Here is a 26,574-nt window from a genome sequence, read left to right as displayed (position 1 = left end):
GCTGCTTATTTGTTTTTGTTTATGGATAATCCCCATTGGCTGTTGCTAAAGCAGCTGCTGTTCTTCTTGGTGTCCACACACAAAACATCATAATAAACATACTGTACATCCATACATATTACATTATAGGTTAAACTAGCTGCTGTTGTCTGGGCTAAGAATACTTCACGTTGGTATTGATTATGTGTGTGTGTGTTGTGTAGCTGTGTTCAACCTGATTCCGGTGGGGCTGCGTGTGGTGGCCATCCAAGGCGTCCAGATCAAACTCTACCTGGCCATGAACAATGAAGGCTTCCTCTACACTTCTGTAAGTCACACACGCACACACGCACGCACGCACGCACGCACGCACGCACGCACGCACGCACGCACGCACGCACGCACGCACGCACGCACGCACGCACGCACACACACACACACACACACACACACACACACACACACACACACACACACACACACACACACACACACACACACACACACACACACACACACACACACACACAACTCTACATTGTTGACTCTGGTGAGGAGATCTTGCACATATGCAAATCCAGTACCCGGTGCTGCAGTGGTCTGTCCCAGTAGCTCCCATTAATTTCCCTATTTTCTCCTAGTTCTAGTTTCTTTCGCAATTTTCTTCTTCTTGATTTAGCTTGACTCAGAAACGTAATGGACGTATACATTGTTTTATGTTAATATCAATAATTTCTGTAGTCAGCTAGAGGTTAGTTTGAGTTGGGTTGAGTCTATAACAATGGAGATAGACAACAACAAAGACACCTGTTGATCTGTTGTCATGGGAAGCATGCGTTCACTGGCCAACAGGACAGACAAGCTCTCAGTCCTGGCTGAACGATAACATACCGGACTGTACTATCGAACAGGAGAGCTTCACAGAGTCGCGGCTGAACGATAACATACCGGATTGTACTATCGAACAGGAGAGCTTCACAGAGTCGCGGCTGAACGATAACATACCGGATTGTACTATCGAACAGGAGAGCTTCACGGTGGTGCGAGCTGGAAGGGATAAGCAAAGCGCCAAGAGGAGAGGTGGAGGGTTCGCTGTCTTTGTTAATTCCAGCTGGTGTAATCCTCGTCACATCACTGTAAAAGAACGCATCTGCTCCCTGGACATTGAACTGTTGGCTGTAAGTCTGAGACCATATTATCTACCATGAGAGCTAACACATGTCATTGCACATGTCACAACTCCACACAGTTGCGGGATTACAGACGAGACGCGGACGCATTCATCACGATGAACGGTGACTTCAACCGTGTCAAACTCTCCAAAACCCTGACTTCACCCAGTATGTGTCCTGCAAGACAAGAGACAACAAGACGCTGCACCTGCTGTATGCTAATGTCAAGGACGCACACAGCTCCACTGCCCCCCCCCCCCCCCCCCCCGGGGCATCGGACCACAACCTAATCAGGCTTGCACCAACATAAAAGTCTGTCATCAAAAGACAGCCAGCCAGGTAACTATATCCCACAGCGGTCTGTTGAGGAGCAGCTGAGGGAGTGGTTCAGTACAACGTATTGGGACGGACGGATACATAGAGATGATTTTGATATCCCACTGTATTACAGACTATATCGGGTTCTGCGAGGAGAGCATTGTACCCATCAAAAAGGTACGCTGCTTCCCCAACAATAAACCCTGGATTAAAAAAACCTATTGAACAGAAAAATGTGGGCTTTTATGGCAGGGGACACAGAGTGGGCCAAGGATGTTGTCCAGAATGAGCTAAAAAAGAACTTGGAGCAGCCAAGGACGGCTACAAGGACATACTGGAGAGTAAGCTACAGGACAACATCCCCAGAGAGGTATGGGTGTCAAAAAAATAACAGGCTTCAAATAGCAGGCTTCCAGCATATTTATATATATTAGTGCTGTTAATAGTTTAAAATTAACTAATTAATCGCACAATTTTCTGTAATTAATCTAGATTCATCTAGATTAATAATAGCATTTTTCTACCGAAGTGTGTAACAGATATTTACTTGAGCAAAATCATGGAATTGATGTAAAATCAACACAAAGAAAGTATATTTAGATTCAAAGACTATTTTAATAGCTTTCTTTGAATACAGTTTCTGATTGATTGATTGATTGAAAACTTTATTAACAGATTGCAGAATGGGCACAGTACAGTACAGCTCAATACATACAATTGTTAAGGGGATGCAGACCAGAGAAAGACTTTCGTCTTGTTTACATCAGGGTCCCCCATTTTCAATTCATCGTAACATATATGACATACATGACATACAGATAGACAGTACTGCTACATCTATACATTTATGACATACCAGATTTGCAATTACAGTACTGTTTGTGATACAAAAAGAGTCCAGAAAAAAAAGAGTATATACATTTGACGTAGAAACTGTACATTGGATTGGGTAGGTGGGGGGTGGGGGGGACTGTACATTGGAGGTGGTTGGGTAGGAGTGGGGGGGGGGGGGGTTGGGTAGGAGGGGTGGGTGGGGGACACTGTACAACTGTACAAACAAAACTGTACATTGGATTATTGACAAGACCATACTTGGTAATTTACTGTATATTGGAGGGGGTTGTGTTCGGACATTTACAGGGGCCAGTTTCGAGTTGCAGTCTCCCTTAGGTGTTTTTTGAGAGTGTTTTTGAAAGTGGGTAGTGATCTCTCCTGTTCTCTCCTGTGAAATACAAATGTTCAACAAAACCATCAACATTGACTCAGCTAGACCTCTTTCTTATATCCGCGGCGCTAAGATTGAAGATTTTTCACTCCATAGATTAATTAATTTATTTTAATGCTTTAAATAATTTTAATTAATCTCCAAAGTTAAAGCATTAATTTTGACAGCCCTAATATATATATATATATATTCTTTTACAAATTACAATTATTTTTTCTCTGTGAATAAATATATTATGGGTATTTTGTAGGGATGCCCCGATCACGTTTTTTGCCACCGATACCGATCACCGATCGTCTATGAGCCATATCGGCCGATACCGATACCGGTCGTTCTTGGTTTAAAAAAATAATAATAATTTTTTTTTATATACATTTACATTTACATTTAGTCATTTAGCTGACGCTTTTATCCAAAGCGACTTACAAGTTCTGTACGACAAGACAGCAAGAAGGGTACAACTCTATCAGCTGAGTAACAATGTTCATCAAGTGTTGCGTGTTACAGTGTAGGTTAGTTTATTAGGACAAGTGCATGACAGTAAGGTTAGTCAGGGTTCGATTTTTTTTTTGTTTTTTTTTTCCTTTTTTTTTTTTTTTTTTTATAAATCATTTCAGATAATGGTTGAAGAAGTGAGTCTTTAGTCGACGGCGAAAGATTGGACGGGATTCGGCTGTCCTAACTGGGATGGGTAGTTCATTCCACCATTGTGGGGCAAGGACTGAGAATAGGCGGCTTCTCTTTGATGACCCTCCGGGAGCTTGGATAGGAGTAGGTCTGAGGCGGCCAGAAGATGCAGAGCGTAGGGGTCTTGAGGGTGTGTAGTTAGAGACCATTGACCGGAGGTAGGCGGGAGCGGTTCCCTTTGCCGCACGGTATGCTAGGTCGAGGGCCTTGAAGCGGATACGTGCAGCAATGGGGAGCCAGTGCAGGTCCCTAAGAAGTGGGGTGACATGGGCCGACTTCGGTAGGTTTGAGATCAGGCGGGCCGCTGCATTTTGAATGAGTTGAAGAGGCTTGGTGGCAGTGGCCGGGAGGCCAGCTAGCAGTGCGTTGCAGTAGTCGAGGCGGGAGATGACTGTTGATTGGACGAGGAGTTGGGTGGCTTCTTTTGTCAGGAAGGGGCGTATCCTTCTGACGTTGCTCAGGAGGAATCTGCAGGTTCTGGTTGTCGCTGCGATGTGAGCAGAGAAGTTCAACTGGTCGTCGAGGACAACACCAAGGTTCTTGGCGGTCGGGGACACGGTCACAGCTGCATTCTCGACTGTGATGGAGAGGTCGTCAGGGGGGAGGATTTGGCCGGCAGGTGGAGCAATTCTGTTTTGCTTAGGTTCAGTTTGAGGTGGCTGGTCGTCATCCAGGTGAAGATGTCGGACAGACAGGCCGAGATCCGCTCAGAGACGTGGATATCTGAGGGAGGGAAGGAGAGGAAGAGTTGAGTATCATCGGCATAACAATGATATGAGAAGCCATGAGACGTGATAATGTTACCCAGTGATTTAGTGTAGAGGGAGAAGAGAAGGGGTCCTAGGACCGAGCCCTGGGGGACACCCGTCCGGAGGGGGCGGGTGGCCGACAGAGTCCCTCTCCATGACACTTGGTAGGAGCGGTCGTTGAGGTATGATGTCAGCCATGTCAGCGCAGATCCAGCCACTCCCATTCCTGCGAGGGCCACGAGGAGGATCTGATGGTTGACTGTGTCGAAGGCTGCAGATAGATCTAGGAGAATCAGGACAGAGGAGAGGCCTTTCGCTTTTGCTAAGTGAAGTGCCTCTGTGACCGCAATGAGGGCCGTTTCTGTGGAGTGGCCAGTCCGGAAGCCAGACTGATTGGGGTCTAGGAGGTCATTCTGTAAGAGATAAGCAGTAAGTTGGTTGGATACAGCACGTTCAAGTGTTTTAGAAAGAAAGGAGAGAGAGAGACAGGACGATAGTTGGCTATGACGGTGGGGTTCAGGTTTTTTTTTTATGAGGGGCGTGACTCTGGCTTGTTTTAGGGAGGTGGGGACCACTCCCGAGTTGAGTGAGGAGTTGATGGTTGCAGTTAGGAATGGGAGGATGTCCGGTGCTATGGTCTGGAGGAGTGGGGAGGGTAGCTGGTCCAGCTGGCATGTAGTCGGACGGTTCGACGTTACCAGTGTCAGGGTCTCGGCTTCTGTAATGGGAGAGAAAGATGACAGAGTGAAGGATGAGGTTCTCGATTCAGCGTTTGGAATGGGTGGGGGTTGGGAGAAGGAGCTGCGGATGTTCTCCACTTTTTCCTCAAAGAAGATCGCAAAGTCTTCGGCAGAAAAAGATGAGGGAGGAGGGGGTGGGGAGGGAGTGAGGAGGGAGGACATGGTAGCATGCAGTTTGCGAAGATTCTTGGCAGAGGCCTCGATCCTATGGTGAAAGAAAGAAGCTTTGGCATTAGTAATGGTTTTGGAGAATGTTAACAAGAGGTTGTGATATGTGTCGATGTCAGCAATGAGGCGTGACTTTCTATACTTCCTCTCAGCCGCTCTCAGGACCTGTCTTTGTTCTCTCACTGCATCCGTCAGCCATGGACTGGGTGGGGAACGGCGGGCAGGTTTCTCAACGAGGGGACAGAGCTTGTCAAAGGAGGTTGCAAGGGCTGAGAGGAGGGTGGAGGTTGCCATCTCTGTGGGGAGAGCAGAGAAGGTGTCACTCAAAGGTAGAGCGGATATTATGTCAGAGGAGAGGGTGGAGGGGGATAGGGAGGCCAGGTTACGTCTGAGTGAGACGGTTTGAGTTGGGGTGAAGACCTTTCGGTTAAGCATGAGAGTTAGTGAGAAGGATATGAAGGAATGGTCAGATACATGTAGGGGAGTTACCGTGGTGTTAATGATGCTGGAGTTACAGGAAAATATGAGATCCAAGGAGTTGCCTGCTTTGTGGGTGGGAGGCATGGCAGTGGGAGTCAGGTCAAATTGTTGTAGGAGGGAGACCACTGGGACCGACTGAGATGAGTCAGGCAGGATGAAGTCGCCCAATAGAAGGAGCGGGGTACCATCTTCCGGTAAGGAGCTTAGAAGCATGTCCAGCTCATCTATGAAGTGATCGAGGGGACCTGGAGGGCGATAGAGTGTAACAATGGTGAGATTGAAAGGATTAGAGACAGATATTGCATGATATTCGAGGGAGGAGAGTGACAGTTCTGGGAGTTGTGTTAGGTTTGTAGCCCATGAAGGAGATGTCATGAGGCCAGTGCCTCCACCCCGTCTGGAGGGTCGAGGTGTGTGAGTGAAGTTATAGTTTGTAGATAATGCTGCAGGTGTTGATGAGTTATTGGGAGTTATCCAGGTCTCAGTTAGAGCCAGGAGCTGCAGATTTAGACTATGGGCGTAGGCAGTAATGAAGTCAGCTTTCTTGACTGCTGATTGACAATTCCATAAGCCTCCCCGTACTGTGACAGGTGTATTAGTGGCTGTAGGAGGGTAGGAGAGATTTGCCGTGTTGCTAGCAAACTGGCGTGGATGGGTAGAGTCAGTTCTGGAGGAGCAGATTGTGGATATAGGTATGAGGCACATTGTGGTGTCAAGAGTGGCAGGGAGAAGGTTGTAGGGAGGAAGCAGAGTGGGAGGGAAATATAGGATTATGGTGTACTTAGCACTGGGTGGATCGGCGGATCCCTCTGCAGATAACTCCAGGAAAACTCCTCTTTGTCCCTCTTCGTTTCTCGACGCTTCGCTGACGCTACGCCAGCAAGTCCTTAAATCACTATCACTAATTACTGATGAGTGACACCTGCAGCAAAAGGCCACACCTCCAGTTTCTGTCAGCTGGGTGAAACTAATTACAAACTATTTCCACAACACAATTTAGTCACACACTTCAAAATGATGTACACAGTATTATTCAGTTAAAAGATCCTACCCTCTCTGCTGCTGTCATCAGAGCTCCACTGTCTGTGTGTATACTCTGCTTTGTTCAGCATGTCCCTAGTCAGAGCGATAGTTCAACAGGGTCTGAAACGTGTTATGAAGCATGATAGCTAATTAGCCAATGTTAAGCTGCAAAAACAAATAATGTCAATTATGTTATAAGACATTGATATCAGGAGGTATCTGTAGCTACTGCTAGCCGGCTAGATGACGTTAGACAATGCATCATGTATTAAAATAAAGTGAACTATTTAGTTTACTGGGTCATTTCGTTAAAACTAACGTGAGCTAACGTGAGCTACCTAGCTAATGGAGGTCTCATGCTGGCGCATCCTTATCATTCTTAAACTGAAATGCGCATTTGTTGATATCAGGAGCTATCAGTAGCGAGCCAGTTAGACAATGCATCATGTAAACTAAAGTGAATAGTTGACTGTGTAGTTTTGTTTAAACAGTAACGTTAGCTCGGTAGCTAACGTTAGCTCACGAGCGATAGCTAGTTAGCCAACGCTAGCCAGCCCAGCACTTGCGAAAACGAATACCAAACTGATGATATCAGACGTTGATATCAGGAGCTATCAGTAGCTAGATAACATTAGACAACGCCTCATGTATTAAACAAAAGTGAATAGATGACTGGGCCATTTTATTTAATGCTTGTTATGTTGAAAGAGGAGCTCTGCGGTGCTCATGCAGTCGAGTCTTGCCGAAGGGTTTGTTGACATGAGATGGGTCTGGGAGGGGGAGGAGGAGGAGGAGGAGAGGCAATACGTGCAGCAGCAGAGTGTGGCTGTGAGAGAAGAGCGAGTGAGAACTCCGCAGAGAATTGGATCATGTTTTCCGTGTCATTGATCGGTTTTCACGATCGGCGAAAATAAAGCATTATCGGAATTCACCAATCTCATATTTATACTGAATATCGGCCGATACCGATCGCTGGCCGATCGATCGGGGCATCCCTAAAATACTATTCTTCAGTTACATAGATAGTGTGATTTCTTGCAATATATCGATTATCACAGATTATATTGTGTATTGTGATATTATTATTGTGTCACTGTATCGTGTGTTACACGCCAACACCAACCCAAACACAGCCCCCCCCCCCCTCCCCCGACCATCACTAACAGCCCTTTGTGGAGGCTGCTCTCCAGGATCAGCATGATCAAGGCCAGAGGACCAGACAACACCAACCCAGGGTGCTCAAGGTGTGTGTGCACTCCAGTACCTCTTCAACCTCTCCCTGAAGCTGAAGAGGGTGCCCCAGCTCTGGAAGACCTCCTGCATTGTTCTGGTGCCAAAGAAGGGACGCCCAAGCGCCCTCAACGACTACAGGCTAGTTGCTCTGACATCGCATGTCATGAAGACCTTCGAGAGACTGATCCTGCAGCACCTAAAGCCGGGGGTAGAATAGACTTTTAATAGAATAGACTTTTAATTGTCATTGCACACAAGTATACAACGAAATTTCAGGGGAGCTCCCACAGACCGGAGTACAATATACATACATGTAACACATAACAATGTAACACATATAACAGAATATTTTAAATGATAAAGTGCATGATGAGCGGTAACATAGTGGTTATCAAGTCCGGGTAAAGTGCATGTGCACGTGAGGGGACAGTCAATGAGAGTTTAACAGTCTGACTGCTTGGGGGAAAAAGCTGTTCATAAATCTTGAACTCTTGGCATGTATGGACCGGTATCTCCTCCCTGAGGGAAGGAGCTGAAAGAGGTGATGTGCTGGGTGAGACTGGTTCTTGATGATACACTTGGAGCGGTGGAGGCAGCGGGAGGTGAAGACGGAGGTGATGTTTGGTAGAGGAGTCCCGACGATCCTGCCTGCCGCCTTCACCACCAGGGGAGGAAACTAACTTTTTGGCTTACCAGCCAACTGGCGAGTATCTGATTTTTTTTACCAGACAAACTGATTTTTTACCAGCCAAAAAAAATCGCTAATTGTGATAATTACTTCTTTGCATGTCTTCGTCTAAATTGATTTTCAATCATAGTAAAAATCACACCGTATCTCTACTCGTTAAAATATTTATTAGCATAAAACATTAATAACAGTCTCTACTCTTCACAATATTAGCATACAACATGTATTAATCACACTGTCTCTACTCTTCAAAATATTAGGATATCACATATTAACATGAAAGAGGGAACTATTCTGGACTGGGTTGGGCTGAACTAGGCAGTGAAAGATGCTGGGCTGGGCTGGACTAGGTTGGACTGGGTTGGGCAGTGAAAAAACCAAGCATTTCACTGTAATGTAATAGCTAAATAAAACAACTTGACTTGTTACATTTGCACTCTGGTTGTATGCCAAATGTATTCTGGTTGTACTGTACTTGTGCTGTAAGATGACAATACATTGGAACCGAATCGACAACGCTAGGGGTTCAGCAGGTGTATTCTGAATGCCAAGTATGACAACATCACCGTTGTGAAGGGCATATGGGCGAGTGGTGATATAGGGGGAAACCCGGTAATAATAAAATGTCACTCGGCTGCATTTAAGCAAAGCCGCTCAGTATAGTCCACTATGTTGAACGCGCGTTATGGTAGCTTGTTACATGCTAGGTAGCTAGCCGGCTAATGCTGGTTGACTTGTCATTCTCATCCGACTCGAAGGAGACGCGTCGCATGCTGTTGTTCGCCCCAGACCGCACTGATCATAGATATCTATGGCACTGATATCCGAAAGCGACGACTACATGCAATTATTTTCATCCACTGATGTGTTTTTGTCTAAGTTTGTCTACGTTGTCAAGCCGGTGGCAGGAGTCTGTAGGTCCGCGCGCAGTGATCTGTCCACTTCCCCTAGATGGGCGGCATCTTCTAGAAAATGAGTGTTCATTGGAGGAGCTTAGAGCGCATCTGTACAACGATGATGTTCATTGGTTATGGTTGGATTATTATGAGGCGCAAATGGGAGGAATCAAGGGGGGAGTCAGAGTTCGGCTTGTGCCAGTGAGCGAATCAGCAGATTGCAGAATGATTTTTTTGTTTTGTTTTGTAATTACTAGTACTCGCCAGACTGGCGAGTGCTCTTCATGAATTACTCGCCAAACGTAAAAAATACTCGCATTTGGTGAGTAAAGTGGCCTAATTTCCTCCCCTGTTCACCACCCTCTGTAGAGCCTCTTGCTCTGCCTTTGTGCAGCTGGAGAACCACACTGCACACCGTAGGTCAGCACACTCTCAACCGCACAATGATAAAAGTTGACAAGGAGATTTCGTGGCAGGCCAGCCTGCTTCAGCTTCCTTAGGTAGTATAGGCGTTGCTGAGCTTTTCCGATCACTGAGGCGGTGTTGGTGCTCCAGGACAGGGTCTCACTCACACTGAGACCCAGGAACTTGAACTCAGTGATCCTCTCCACTACTAGAGGGGAGGCCGAGTCAGTCTAAAGTGAACTTGATTGATCCATGTTGGCAGACTACACAATTCTTTGTGTGTAATATCTAGTTATTATGTTGAGTCAAAATACGTTTGTTGGCCAGCCGTCTGTTGGTCATCGGTGTTCGTAATCTTACATTTAGATTCAATGTTTGCTCATGCATATCTTGGGACACCTCTAGCTGATAAACCAATCAGGATACAGAAACGGGAAGTACGGACCCCAAAATTGTCAACAAGAACGGAGAATCTGACTGGAACGCTAGCTGTATTATACATCGCAACATGACAGTAAATACTATTGTAATAAAACGTTCAAAACTATGTTCAATTTGTGTATTGTTTTGTTACTATATAAGATTGTATTTCGCACTGTATTAACCATAACGACGTCACAGATGAGCTTTAGATGGTTAACGTTATTAACGTTAGATCCGACGGTCCGACCTAAATACTAGTATTGTAATAAAACGTTCAAAACTATGTTCAACTTGTGTTTTGTTTCTTACTATAAGATTGTATTTCGCACTGTATTAAGCCATATCGACGTCAGGTGAGCTTTCTAGCCATTAGATTGTTAACGTGATATTAACGTTAGATCTACGACCACAATTTGATTCCAGATTTTACATACCTCACTTTGTTGGTCTCTCACGAAAGTCTTTCTCTGGACTGCAAATATACTGTCTCATAAATATACTCTTCCAATATATAAATATACATATACATATATTGTTTTAGATGCTGTTGTCACTATGAATTACAAATGAGGGACCCTGATGTAAACAAGACAAACGTCTTTCTCTGGTCTGCATCCCCTTAACAATTGTGTGTATTGAGCTGTACTGTATTGTACCCATTCTGCAATCTGTTAATACAGTTTTCAATTAATGTCAGACGTCCTCCATAAAAAAAGCGATTGAATTGCTCAGAATTTTAAATTATGTCCCCAATAGGACATAATAATATTAATATTATTCCCCAGTATGACACAATAAACACAGAATGAATGCTACCAAAGAGAATGCTATATGCAATTTGTGTATAAAGTGTGTATTAATCCTGTAACATGAGTCAAGGTCAGATCTAGCCTGGCATAGAGAACAGAATGATGATTTTTTGATGTTCAAGTTTCTTTATTAGTTGTCATACAGAAGTACAGAATACTTTTATATAAAATGCTTCTTTCTGTTTTGCTCCAGAGATTGTGCTAGATAAAAATAGATAAGTATAAAATAGAAGTCAAGTACGTAGACAATTGTTCAATATATACATACAATGTACAATGCAGAGTAGAAAAGTAACTGAGTTACAATACAATATACTATACAGTGCAATGCAGAAATGGGATGAGGTACAATTTACAGTAAGGTGTAATGAGGTATGGGTTGTAGTGCAAATTCTTTGCCAATAAATATAAAGTGTGTTTAGGTGTTCTAAAGTGGGTGCTGCAGTCAGTTGTTTGTTTAATAGTGAGTGTGTGCGTGTGGATGTGTGTGCTGTGAGTGCATTTGATGGTTGTTACATAGTGTTATTGTCATTTGTATGTGTGTAATGTGTAACTAGTACAGTGGAGGGGTGTCCAGTCCAGGGCCCAGAGAGTAGAGAGCTGTGTGAGTCGTCCCCGGACAGCTTATGTGAGACCATCCTTGTTCAAAAGTTGAGCTCTTGCAGATTATCCTGGCCCCACTTCTATCCAGAACAATATATAAAGGGACTGCACATTGTTTATTCACTGTGCTGTTTACCATGGCCTCTCATTCAATCATGATATTCATTGTTTTGGGAAATACAGGTCCTGCAGTTGCCACTCTGATAATGGTTCTTGATATAGAGCAGTCACCTCAAGAGCTCAATCTTTGAGCTTGCATGATTGATTACTATAGAACCCTCAGGCTAGGGTTAATTAGGCCTAGAATATATCTGTCTGTGGTCCAGGGTTGAGCATCTGGGGAAACAGAAAAACAATCAATACATTTTGGAACATTGTTACTACAATTGATAACGTTATTCATCATATTAACAGATTGCAGAATGGGTACAGTACAGTACAGCTCAATACACACAATTGTTAATGGGATGCAGACCAGAGAAAGACTTTCATCTTGTTTACATCAGGGTCCCCCATTTTCAATTCATCATAACATATTACATACATGACATACAGATAGACAGTAAACAACAGCACAGGGACCATCCAATATCAAACTATTGTTAAGGGGATGCAGACCAGAGAAAGACGTTTGTCTTGTTTACATCAGGGCCCCCCATTTGTAATTCATAGTGACAACAGCATCTAAAACAATATATTTATATGTATATTTATATATTGGAAGAGTATATTTATGAGACAGTATATTTTGTACATATGTAACTGTTGTGACAACGTCTTGTGACAAACAGTACTGTATTTACAAATCTGGTATACATAGCAGTACAACGTCACAGGCAACAACACATACCGATATACCATAGTGTAACACACAGCAAGAATGTGAAACAAGTTACTATTATTAGTATTGGGTTAGAGTTGTTTGATTTACACTAACGTAATGTTAGATTGCTATCTGAGAAAGTTAAAATGCTAACGTAACGTTAGTCTGTGAGCTGGCTACAATATTTTCCAATGTGTAATCGGAAGTCAAAACGGATGCATATAAACAGCTGATGACTCATAACTTCCTATCACGTTTGAATAATGCTGTAGAGTTAAGTAAAAATGCATTTCAATAGTAATGTATATGAGTATTGAGAGCTTACCGATGCAGAGCTATCCAGAGTCGCAAATTTACTTCCTAGTTTCCGGAGCTTGAGGAATGTCATTGGGAGAAATCAAGTCACCTGACGTTGTAACGCGTTTTGATTGGTTCCGCAGCAACGCCCCTTTTCACAAACGTAGGTAGTTTTTATCTTATCAACACATTAATTTCATAAAGATATGACCCAACAATCGTTGCCAACAAACGGAAATGTGTTATTATAGTATATTATGTAGTTCATATTACAATAACATATAGTCTGTTTAACCAGATCAATCATTTCATTAACGGAAGCCTCTAGAGACCTTCGGCCCACCGTCTATACCTCGTTGTTGATGAGCAGAGGGGAGTGGTCAGGCCTTGATCTTCTAAAATCCACTATGATCTCTCTTGTTTTCTTTATGTTGAGCGCCAGGTTGTTGCTGTCACACCAGGCTGTAAGGTCTTCCACCTCCCTCCTGTAGGCAGACTCATTGTTGTTTGTTATGAGACCCACAACTGTGGTATCGTCTGCGAACTTGATGATGTAATTGGAGGGGTAGGAGGGGGTGAGTGACTCTCTGAAACCCCTGCAATTTGCATACCGGGCTAACATTGAGGTGGAGGACGCTATTATCTACATGCTCCACTGAGTCTACATGCACCTGGAGAGGCTGTGCGGCACAGCAAGAATCATGTTCTTTGATTTCTCCAGCGCCTTTAACACCATCCAGCCTTCTCTAGCAGACAGCTCACAGCGATGCGACTGGACCATGGTCTGGTGGCCTGGATCACTGACTACCTCACCAAAAGGCCACAGTACATCAGACTGCAGGGCAGCCAGTCAGATGTGCTGGTGAACAACAACCGGTGTCCCCCAAGGAACTGTGCTGTCATCCTTCTTGTTCACCCTCTACACCTATGACTTCTGGTATAACTCGAGCATGTGCCACCTACAGACGTTTTCAGACGACTCCTCCATCGTCAGCTACATCAGAGACGTACATCGGTACAGAACCCTGGTGCAGAGCTCCATAATGTGGCGCAACAGCAACCACCTCCTACTCAACATCAGCAAGACCAAGGAGCTGGTGGTGGCAAAGCAAGAAGATGCCCCCCACTCCCACCACTATCCAAAGGGAGGGATACACTTTTTTTTTTTATCCACTTTTTCTCCCATTTTCTATATTTTCTCCCATCCCAATTTCGTATCATCCAATTCAACCCTCCCCTGTCACGAACGCTGTTTCTTGCCTCCCACAAGCCGGCTGCAATGTGGACTAAGTCATACATAGCACAAGTCCCCTCCGGTACTTGAGGTAACAGCAGTCGCATCTTTTCACCTGTGCAGCTCGATCTCTCAGTGGCGAGGAGTAACGCGTGGGAGGCTCACGCTGCCCCCGACACTTCCTGATTCTACTGCGCAGGCGCACCAACCGACCTGTAGGAGTCGCTGTCCACAACGCCCGATCCCCACCCATCAGTTTCCCACCCCCTAATACGGCCAATGTGTATTAGTATGAACGACCAGCTAAACTGAAAGCAATGTGGAGCGCTGGGCTCGAACAGGCGAGCCCAGCGTCTCCGCATTTGTGGCGAGCGCCTTGCCCACTACGCCACGTAGCCGCCCGAGGGAGGGATACACTTGAACAGTAGACTGGACTGGTCATACAACACAGAGGCCCTGGGACAGAGCAGGCTGTTCTTCCTGAGGAGACCTCATTTATCAACAATTCTTAGAAAGTGTTCTATTTTTGTTCTTAAAGGAAAACTCCAACATTTTGGGAAATTAGCTTATTTAACATCTTCCCTGGAGTTAGACAAGAAGATACATACCTTTTTTGTCTCTGTGCATGCATTAGGCTTAGGGAACAGTCGCTCCGTTAGCATAGCTTAGCTTCATCACTGGAAGTGAGTAGGGGCCGGAGCCTGGCGTTCCCACACAGTGTATAGTTTGATTGATTGATTGAAAAGTTTATTAACAGATTGCAGAATACACTCCAAATACAACTCCAAAACGTTCATGTAAACATGTTGTGACCTGTGTATTCACCACGTGGAGAAATAAAAAATTATTGAATTAGACAATTACATTTTATAAGCAAATATACTTGCTCAACCACTACTGTATGAGCGCAGCCAGTGATTTCAACGTGACGGCGTGTTTGTTTACATTCTCATTCATTCAAAAAATCCGAACCGATTGAAGTTTATAGATACCATGACTTGAAATCCTCTTACCTTGACGATTAAAAGCCTCCCCAATTTAGAAAACAGTAATCCAATGGCTGGTATTGATAATATACTACTAACGCTCGGAGCTAACCAGCAACCGGACAGTCAAGCAGATAACGAGAGCGATGACTTCCTTTCTGGGGGGTTTCAAAATAAAAGAGCGACGTCTATAGCAGCGGAAAACGTTTATTTTGTACATTATCTAACGTTAACACGAACCTAAACTAACGTTAGGTTAGTTGTAACGTTAGTTTAGGTTCGTGTTAACGTTAGATAATGTACAAAATAAACGTTTTCCGCTGCTATAGACGTCGCTCTTTTATTTTTAAACCCCCCAGAAAGGAAGTCATTGCTCTCGTTATCTGCTTGACTGTCCGGTTGCTGGTTAGCTCCGAGCGTTAGTAGTATATTATCAATACCAGCCATTGGATTACTGTTTTCTAAATTGGGGAGGCTTTTAATCGTCAAGGTAAGAGGATTTCAAGTCATGGTATCTATAAACTTCAATCGGTTCGGATCTTTTGAATGAATGAGAATGTAAACAAACACGCCGTCACGTTGAAATCACTGGCTGCGCTCATACAGTAGTGGTTGGGCAAGTATATTTGCTTATAAAACGTAATTGTCTAATTCAATAATTTTTTATTTCTCCACGTGGTGAATACACAGGTCACAACATGTTTACATGAACGTTTTGGAGTTGTATTTGGAGTGTATTCTGCAATCTGTTAATAAACTTTTCAATCAATCAATCAAACTATACACTGTGTGGGAACGCCAGGCTCCGGCCCCTACTCACTTCCAGTGATGAAGCTAAGCTATGCTAACGGAGCGACTGTTCCCTAAGCCTAATGCATGCACAGAGACAAAAAAGGTATGTATCTTCTTGTCTAACTCCAGGGAAGATGTTAAATAAGCTAATTTCCCAAAATGTTGGAGTTTTCCTTTAAGCACAGAATTTTGAATGTGTGTACGCACAGAAAAATCGGGATTCATCACACGTGCGTACACGGGTCGTACGCACACTCCGTGTTGATAAATACCATTAAGTTCTACGCTCCATGCTCGTGCACGATTTTAAGTATTTGCATATAGCACCGCCTGTAATTAACCATATACGGTAATGGAACACCCCCATGAAATGTGGAAAAGTGGACTAAGCCGAGCGAAGCGTGTTATGGGAGAAATACGTGACAGGCTGACAGACATGTACACGTACAGTGATGTCGGATATGATATCTATTAACTTAAAGACCATATTACTAATAAAGACCGTGCTGGAATATGACTGCCTTTTTCCATTTCGTTCGATTAACACTTTCTTTGCCAGGCTTATGTACATCATTATACCATCCTCTGCCAGCTCTATTTGTCTATGGAGAAGTTCCCCTTCTTTGCAGGGCTATAACTTTTTAAATTGTATTGCTAAATTGACATTACTATGGCCCATTCAACGTCAATTATCTATCGTTCAGGATGTAGCAACGTTATACTTTTTCATTCACATATTCATACTAAAATACGGTCTAAAGTATAAATATGTTTTTATCGTTTTCTGCAGCATTCTGCAGAACGTGATTTATAGCCCTAAATGCATTATATTGATGATCAAATACAGTTTGATAGCGATCGGCGCGAGATAAAACATTTCAAATGGACGTGCTTCTAGAAGTTACTACTTATCATCTGATGTTGACCGGATGGGGGGGGGGGGTCGTTTATAATTCCGTGGCCAACGTTAGATGATTCATCTAGTGTGGGTGATATGATCATTAGAGCAGTTTGTATCGAACACGGTAAAAAAAAATGCTGAATCTTACCCCAGTCTCCTCGGGCCGTTGGGCGATGAGCGTGGAGCAAAAATATTCCTATTATGGGATGTTGAAATATGCGATCCATCTCCAGGTTGTATAATAGTATATACACGTCCAAATCATGTTGTTTATCGAGTTATTGGTAACGGATCGCTATCCATTGTGTCGAGCCCGAGTCCCGGGACCTATAGCGAGTAGTCGGACCGATTTTGGATGAGCACCAGTTTCCGTTTCCGGTTTCCGGTTTGGGCGATCCGCCGATCGGCCACCAGATGGCGCTCTTGAACCGTTGGAGAGTTGAGAGGGGATCAACAGTAGATCTCAAGTCTCCGCGGGAGAAATATGATTGCGATCACAGATTTTTTAAATATTGATCTCAATGACGTGTTACGGCGTCATTGGCAGAATCAGCATGGCGGGGAATGACGAGGTAAGGCGTCCTTGGCGGCCATAGTGTTAATACCCAGGGATTAAAGTTCTCCTCAATTTTATTCCAAATCGCGACGGATTTTCCGTAAATTTTCTACCTGCTTCATATGATTTGTAGAGGCATACAATCTATTTTGATGTCAGTATTGGGTAGCCAATATAAACAATAATACGAGAGCATATACAAGAACAATGAATCTCACTGCCATGTATGATGTAGCCTACGTATACGCCATGTGTAGCCTGCCTATATGTGATCAATACAAACTTGAACTTGAATTCCATCATGTCTGTGTGCGGGTCTGCGGGAGCAATGTAAATAAGAACGTGCACTGAAAAGTTACAGTATGTAGTTGGTTGATTATTTGTATGACAGTCAGTAAACCCTTGCAAAAAGTATCCGTTTTATTTAATGAATTGAAAACATGCAGCATGCCCTTCCTCCCGGCAGCAACGACATGTATCAGGCAAATGCGCATCACTGAGTGGAATCCCTTTCTATTCACATAACTGCATTTGTGATGGAGCTTTGACAGCTACAGTAATAGTCTATTGCTTGATCCATCTCCAATATCACGATGGACCTTGCCATGTAGCCTATAGCCTGCCTATGTGATCAATAAAAACGCGAACTTGAATCCCATCATCATATTTATATGTTGTGTCTGTCCACTATGTTTGTTACTTTGTTATTTCCCCCCCCTATCTATGTAAAGCGACCTTGGGTCTCTTGAAAGGCGCTATATAAAATGAAGCTATTATTATTGTTGTTATTATTATTATTATTATTATTATTATTATTATTATTATTATTATTATTATTATTATTATTATTATTATTATTATTATTATTATTATTATTATTATTATTATTATTATCACGTCTGTGCGGGAGCTCACAAAAAATAAAAATAAAATACGGTCTTTTAGTCTCAGTGAAGTTTCAACGGAGGTAATCTATTCTAACCAACAAATTGAAGTAGAAAGCATTTTGTTGTGGCTTATTTCTAAACATGACATGATAATAGTATTTCGCTTTTTATTTGAAACAATATTTAATCGCGTTTGGAGGTGGGTGTTCTGCGTCTGCCCCCTGTGCCAAACAAGCAGGCCAACCTCTTGTTCGCACGTGAGCCCGTTATAATTACACTACTGTCGCTATTTTACAATGAACTATAATGAATTACGGGTCAGACAGAAGTTGAACACGCCAGTGTTGAAACTAATGCACGGAAGCTTCTTTCCGCGTTGCAGACATGCAGGCTTCATATTCTACCACCGGGTGTAGGGTACGCACAGCCGTAGATATACGCACAAAGTCAAGCACACGTTCAAATTTGATAAGTCCCACACTTTGCTTAGAAACGATCGTACGCACGGGTTACGCACATATCTGTCACGTTCAACGTCTGTAATAATAGGCTGCTGCAGTCATTTGATCAGTCTGTGGTAGCCTCTTCTCTGGAGATTTCTAAACTATTATAGTGATCAATCTTGGATAGTTTTGAAGCAAAACAACACAGTTAACCCAAAGGCTTTTTGTCTGCCCTATTTCTAGATCTGTAATACCGTATTTGCTCTGTCTCAATATCATTTATTTAAAAAATACAGTGAAGATGGTGCTACATTCAGAGAAAGGTTCTGGTTCCCCTGGCAAATAGGCGCTATCTTCCTCTCTGGTTGGTAATCAGCGAGTAGCCAGTTACCATGGAGAGGCAGGAATAAGGAAATGCAAATGTCAGCCGCTCTGCTCTACCATGCATTTTGTAAACTTTATGTACATTATGTCTTATTCTTATTACTTGTATTATTGCACAATCGCTGCAGGCATGACCACCCGCATTTCACTGTATGCTTGTATGCTGTGACAAATAAAACTCTTGACTTGACTTGACTCTAACTTGGCGTGTCTCGGAGGCTATTGCCTTGTCAAGTCAGATATTGGAGACACAGCTGGATAGGTGAAGGAATAAATTAATGCTTTTACTATGAACTACTATCTAATGCCTTTTCATCTCTCCTCTATTTCCTCCACTATCTTCCCCTCTAGGAACATTTCACACCAGAGTGTAAGTTTAAGGAGTCTGTGTTTGAGAACTATTACGTCACCTACTCCTCCATGCTTTACCGGCAGCAGTCTTCAGGCCGGGCCTGGTACCTGGGCCTCAACAAGGAGGGTGGAAGCATGAAGGGAAACCATGTCAAGAGGAACAAGGCTTCTGCCCACTTCATACCCAAACCGCTCAAAGGTAAGACAACAACCAGCGCAGACTATAATCTGCCCACTTCATACCCAAACCGCTCAAAGGTAAGACAACCAGCGCAGACTATAATCTGCCCACTACATACCCAAACCGTTCAAAGATAACATTAAAATGACAACCAGCGCAGACTATAATCTGCCAACTTCATCTCCAAACCGCTCAAAAGGTAAGATCAGTGTTATTTTCTTCATTTTCCAATTATGATGGAAAAATTGGTCAGCAACCTGGCAGAATTGTCACTAAATAAATATTAACTCATTCAGCGCCGGAGGCCTAGAGCATCTTAGTTCCTACTGGGCCAACGCTCTAAGAGATAGGGATAAATGGCGGTGTTTGCAGGGCTATATCTATACTCTATATTATAGCTATGGATACAATACTATGGCCCATTTGACATCAACTATCTATCGTTCAATATGTGAAAAAGAATAAATTTTTTCATGCATACGTTCGTGTATAAGTGTGTATAAGTGTGAATATAAGTATAGTTTCAGATTGATCCTGGCTAATCCCAGAAAACGGCACTATGGAGGAATACGTGAATTTCACTAAAAGCGTTGCCGTTGCTCGCCTGGACACGCTACTATTTCCAAATCAAATGTATATAATAGGTATTATGTTTCATCATGAATGCATGAAAGGGGGGGGGGGGGTCGTTTTTTGATGCTTTGATCGTCACCAACGGCATACGTTGTGGAGTAACGTTACACATGGTTGTTGCGATCAATGTGAAATCATGGTTGGATCAAAGCAGGATTGATGTCATATAGTCCTTACCTTCACTAGGAGGTACCCCAAAAAGAATATTCCAATTGTCTGATCGCGATTCCCAGTATTGGTGTCCATCGTGTTGCCAACATAATCCACCACAACACATGCATCGGGGGCATTTGACGCTTCTCAATGTGATCGGGCGGACCGTTCGACCCGTCTGACCCAGAAAACTGCGCCCGGAGGGATTTGAACGTAACACAGGGTAAGATACAAGGTTTCAAAGGGTGCTCGATACTGCCACCCAGCAGGATGCGGCCGGTATTGCACTTTGGCGATCTCTGACTCATTTCCTATGGTAACCCCGAGGTCCGTGTGAGAGAAATGAATAGAAATATAGAATAAAAGAAATAACGATGAAAATCCGACTATACTCGGGTCTGGCGCTGAACGGTTGGCGAGATAACCCGACTATCCTCGGGTCTGGCGCTGATTGAGTTAAGAGAAAAAACATTCAGTTTAGTAAGGCAAGTTGTTGCCGATTTGTTGAACATTAAAATAAACATATTTTTTTGCCTTCATGGAAATGCACACAGTATATAACCATCCCACCAAAATAGACATGTGACTTGACTTTGACTAAAATGCCAAGGTTATTATTGTTGACTAAAACTAAACTGGATCGAATTGCTATATTGTTTCTAAAACAAATACATGTTTTGGTTAAAACACTAGGATGCAAGTATGGGAAGGAGTGATTCACTGTTGTTCTCTTTCTATCATTTACAATGCTGAGGCTCTACAGAGAGGATTATTATGTGTGTATATTATATATATATATAATTATTATTTCTATATATATATATATATATATATATATATATATATATATATATATATATATATATTTTTTTTTTTTTTACAAATAAAGCCACTGACCAGATTAGTGGAATATACAAATCGTTTTGTTTTATTATTATTTATTTACCCTTTTTATATTACATTACCAATTATTTACCAATGGCCTCTTACCAATCAGCAGTTGCCCACTTCAGCACCAGTTGCACTATGACCATCCTGGTTTGGGGGATCTCTAAATGAAATGTTTCTTCCCTTTGTTCCTATTATGGTTTTGTGGGAGCTTTTGCTCATCTTCATCGAGGGTCAAGGTTCGGGGCTTGTATGTATTATGATGATATTGGCCCATACAGATACATCTGACTTGACTTGTCTTTTTGTCTACCTGTGTGTGTGTGTGTGTGTGCGTGTGTGTGCGTGTGCGTGTGTGTGTGTGTGTGTGTGTGTGTGTAGTGGCCATGTACAGGGAGCCGTCCCTGCACGACCTGACAGAGTTCTCCAGGTCCGGCAGCGGGACACCAACCAAGAGCCGCAGCGCCTCGGCTCTGCTCAACGGAGAAGGGAAGACCCCCAGCAACCATGACTCCTCCTAGCCCCCTCACACACACACACACACACGCACACGCACACACACACATACGCGCACACACACACACACGCACACACGCACAGACACACTCACGTGTACATATTCATGCACATACAAGTACACACATGTACACATGCATATGTGTATACAGTACCTACGTATTAGGGCTGGGAGGTATACTGTATTTTAAGTTATACCGTCATTAAGCCATTCAAAAGTTTGTATTTTCACAATACCGTTGTCAACAATCCGTACATATATATATTTTTTATTTAAACCAATATCTATAAAAGGTAGATAAAGATAAAGTCATTAAAGAGATGTCATGTAACATTGTTATTTGTACAGGAACATGGAAGGCCATCAAATACCATTATACTGCCACAGCCACATCACACAGCCCTAATAAGTATACATGTACATACTTACCCAACACACAAGCACATCTAATTTAATGTTTATTTGATAGGGACAGATATAGTGTATATAGAGAATTGCACAACAATTATACAATGCAATGCATCACAGCATTTATAGCTTCTGCTAATTTCCAATGTCCGTCCCTAAAAGGGCCTTTTACAAAAATAACAAGAAATAACACATAAAACATGTTCACAGACAAGAGTTAAACTATATACAGTAGTACATTTTGTTGACCTTATAGGATCAGCAGTGCGACTTACCTTATGTGTCTATATATATATATACATACATACAGACACATATATATACACACATATATATATACATATATATATTCACCTACACATGACTACATGATTGATTTGCTTTGAAAAATTCCTTCAGTTAAATTATTTAAATGTTGAGAACTCTTTAGTTTAGTAGGCAGTGCATTCCATGTGTTAGCTCCCTTTTATAGAAAAGGACGTCTGGCCAAAGGAGGTTTTCCGGTACGATACTTTACAGTTCCCGGCAGTGGTTCTCCTAGTGGACAATCCAAAGGCCTGTAACGGTCACACCACGTCGCAGAGAGTGGAGCCTGGCCATGTAAACACTTGAGGATAAGATTGGTCGTTTGCAACGGCAATGTAGTTGTCAAAACCTAGCATGTTCATGTTCACAGGATGTGACTGTGGTGCGACCTTATTGGCCTCGTTTAAACCTCTCCAGTGGTTTAGTCACTGATGAACCTGCCTGCGACCAAGAGGTAACACCGTAACTGAAGTGTGAGAAAATCATTCCAGTGCATATATATTTTGGCTGCATCAAATGTTAGACGGTCTCCGTCTAATTGTCTAAATGTGTACAGATTGACTTTTACGGTTCAACAACATTTTTTAACATGTTTAGTCAGATTTCAGGTGAGGGTCCAACGTTAGACCTAGATATTTGACCTCAGAAACTAAGATCGATTGGCTGACTGTTGATCTTATTAACATCTAGTTCAGTTGATGTGGGCCGTCTTCCGGAAGAAAAACACAAGTTTTCAAGCCAATGGTCTATTGCTTCCTGGTGCTTAGACAATTGGTCTGTAATCGCTAATAGCAATAGCTGATTTTCCATAGGCGTACATATGACTGTATCATCCGCATACATCTGAAGACCAGCCCCTTGACATGATGCAGCAAGGTCGTTTATTTATAGAGTATCGGTCCTAGCACCGATCCCTGTGGGACTCCCGTTTTACCCTCTCGCACACATTATGCACAGAACTCAGGCAGACCTGCCCACACGTCAGACTAACTGAGCTGTACAGTAGGTAGAGTGAGGAGGAGAGAGAGTGAGGAGGAGTAGGAGGAGAGAAGGAAAGGAGGGTGTTCTTCCCCACTACAGATCCCACTGCGACTGACTGTGATGTAAATACAGTATAGGAGAACAAGTGATCCACCTGGCTCTGCTGCTCTGGTCTGCCAGAGGAATATTGATTTGTGTGGATCCGCTACTCTTCCCTCAACCACAGATACTGTATCATACACTGAACTTCTGAACATCAGAGAGAAAGAGAAAAAGACAGGACGTCGGTCAAGTCATACATACATGTACATGCAGACAGACAACAATAGACAGACTGTTATACTGTAGGTAACAGAACCAAAGAGCCTAAGTATTTACTTTAGTTATTTGGTAAAAAGAGATTGAGACAAGGAAAGAAAATTAAAGGAAAGGAAGGAAGGATGTAAGAAAGACTCTTAACTATTCTTTCGAATGCTATGTTTACATAGATCTCCTGGGGTTAAGTCATATTTTTTAAAGTTATGAAAAAGTATTCCACGTACACTTCTTATTAAGACCGATAATTTGTTTGCATGCAAGTGCACCTGTGTGTGTGATTGAGTAGGCACACTGTTCATATAATGTAGGTGAGGAGTGTGTGTGATTGAGTAGGCACACTTCATATATGTAGGTGAGGAGTGTGTGTGTGTGTGCGTGCGCATGTGGCTGGGGGGGATTTTATCTTTTTAAGATATATTGTATATCAGAAGAACGTACTGAGGGCTCTAGCAGGTTAAACTGTACTGTTACTGTATATGCTTCTGTGTTTACTTCTTACAACCAACGCTGTTCATTTTTCCGTTCAATGTTGTTGTCTGTTGCTGTTAATTGTTTGTTTGTTGTTGCATGGAAGCTTGTGGACCTCTGCTCAGTAGCATGCCGAAGGTCCCATTTTCTTGGTCTTGTGTGTTCCTGACCAGAAACAGAACACTAGTGAGCCAATAGTGTCGTACCAGAACACTAGTGAACCAATGGGGAGGGTATAAGAACACAACTGGACCAATAGTATTGCACCAGGACGTTTAGCGGACCAATGATATTGGACCAGAACTCTGGTGAACCAATGGGAGCACAGATAAAATTCATATTTTGGTTCCTGCTGTGGACAAACTAGAAATGCACTAAATAAACTCTTTATAAGGAAGTTGGATGTCTGTCTTTTTTCATTCTCCATTTGTTAATTGTATCCGCATTTTTACGTTACTGTTGCAGTTCTACAGTTCTACTCTTACTGAGTGCCGGTTGGTTGGTGCATTGTAACGTGTCTGAATATTGGAACAGTAGATATAGATGTCACAGCTAGATGGCGCCTGGGGTTTAGCAGAATTATGATGATTGTGTTTGGTTCTAGAACTCACCACACTGGTTAGAATCCTTTTGGTAGTGGTAACAATAATCTCAAATTACAATTCTGAAGCGGTCTCAACAACATTCATTGCATCAGTATAATAGAGGACTAAAAAAAACTAAACTAAATAAACAGACTGGAGCACATTCTGCTCTAAATGATATAGCATTTACTCCAACCTGTGAGAGAGAGAGAGCGGGTGAGATGATGGTGGATCAGGGATTTTGCGAGGAAAGAAAAAGCTAGCTGAGACGGTTGAAAGTTGATTCATTCATACTCACACAAATCTGATGAGAAAAAGGCACTTGTTTCAAATACATTTATATAAACATAAAATATAACAACAAAATAATAAAGTGCAAAGGTCAAATATGGAAAAATACTTGTACAATTGTTAGAAACAGTGAATGAATCACATCAACACAAACACTTTGTTAAAGCCATTCATTTCACATTGCAATAATAACATTTGACTTCTTACGAGTAATTTCATAAACAGTGTCATACAGTGTCAATCTGCTTTTCTATTGGTTGAATAAACAACACAAGGTCTATAAATAAATCTGTTGAACTTCATCATGAGCCATAATTTAAAGGTAGAGTCTGTAATGCTGTCAAACAGTGACCTCTGGGCCAAAGAGCCCCTCTTGGTATTGTGATTTGTAAATTTTTTTTTATTTTGGTCTGATGTGTGGGTTAGAGTTGAGTGGGGAGGAGCCACACTTCTGCGGAGGTCTGCGGAATCACAGTATTATAGCTAGCTAAGTTATTATATATATATATATATATATATATATATATATATATATATATATATATATATATATATATATATATATATATATATATATATATAGAAGCTGTGCTGCTTACACCCATAGACCAGACCAAATACCAACATTGCCATCCATAGAGCCCATCCCTAAAAATGTAAACAAAGCACAATACCAAGAGGGGCTCGTTTTCCTAGATGTCACTGTTTGACGGCATTACAAATTCTGCCTTTAAGGTAGCAATGACATATCTTTATTTCCTGCCTTACTATTTAAACCTTGATAAGTGGCTTGTAAAAAAAAATAAGATCCCGTGAGGAAAACAGCACCGTCTGTCAGCAGGAAGTAAGGCTGTCCTTGACAACAAAAAGTCCCTGTCAACTTAATAGTCCTAGAATTCTGTTTATGTATCCCTTTCAGGAGTACGTTTAGCTTTCAATAGCCAGTAGCCAATGTGACATCATTATTAGAAGGTTCAGTTCTCAAACATCTGATCTCATACTGTATGTGAGATTGTATACCTGAAAGAGTTAATAAAAAAAATCAGTAAAAAAAAACAAAAAGAAATACATCCATATTTATTGCATTCATGCAGAAAGTAGCTCTTTAAATATAGTGCTTATCTACAGGTCGTTCCAAGGCATATTATGAACATGTGTGTGATGCCAGAAGTTGTGCTTCTCATTTTCCAGGAAATAATTAATTCAGAATGATAAAAAAATAAAAAACTACTAATCCACCGAAATAAGTCTTAGTAGGATCCTATTCCCTACTAGTCAACTAATCAACTACAATGGAGCCTCCCAGTAGGAGAGCTGTTGACACAACTACTCAGATGATTCATGACGTCTTGTTTCTAACCAGGAAACAGTGGCATTGTCTCTTATCTGGATTCTCCCAGATATCTGGAAGTGTGAGCTGAAGGATCCATAAACAGAAACCCAACATAATCTGTTATATCCCTTTGCTGTCCTGTTGACAACATGTCAAGTTCTTCACTCTCTACAGCTCTGCAAGCATACCCCCCCCCCCCCCCACACACACATACACACACACACGCACGCATGCACACACACACACACACACACGCACACA

General features: G+C 42.4%; 1 protein-coding gene across 3 annotated transcripts in view; it reads left to right on the top strand.

Moving 5' to 3' along the window:
• Window positions 1-21,628, top strand: part of LOC311233873 (fibroblast growth factor 13-like) — a gene marked incomplete at both ends in the record, with an annotated part of 75,151 nt that extends 53,523 nt beyond the window's left edge. For all 3 annotated transcript variants that reach the window (XM_084320937.1, XM_084320938.1, XM_084320936.1), the window contains 3 exons: window positions 204-307; window positions 19,253-19,451; window positions 21,489-21,628. In XM_084320937.1, coding sequence (XP_084177063.1) covers window positions 204-307; window positions 19,253-19,451; window positions 21,489-21,628 — 443 coding nt within the window. The remainder of the gene's footprint in view (window positions 1-203; window positions 308-19,252; window positions 19,452-21,488) is intronic.
• Window positions 21,629-26,574: the final 4,946 nt, after the last annotated feature.

Source organism: Notolepis coatsorum (genome assembly GCF_963971535.1).
Source record: "Notolepis coatsorum genome assembly, chromosome: 8".
Lineage (NCBI taxonomy): Eukaryota > Metazoa > Chordata > Actinopteri > Aulopiformes > Paralepididae > Notolepis > Notolepis coatsorum.
Note: the sequence above shows the minus strand (reverse complement) of the source record. Positions and strands in the feature narration are given on the sequence as shown.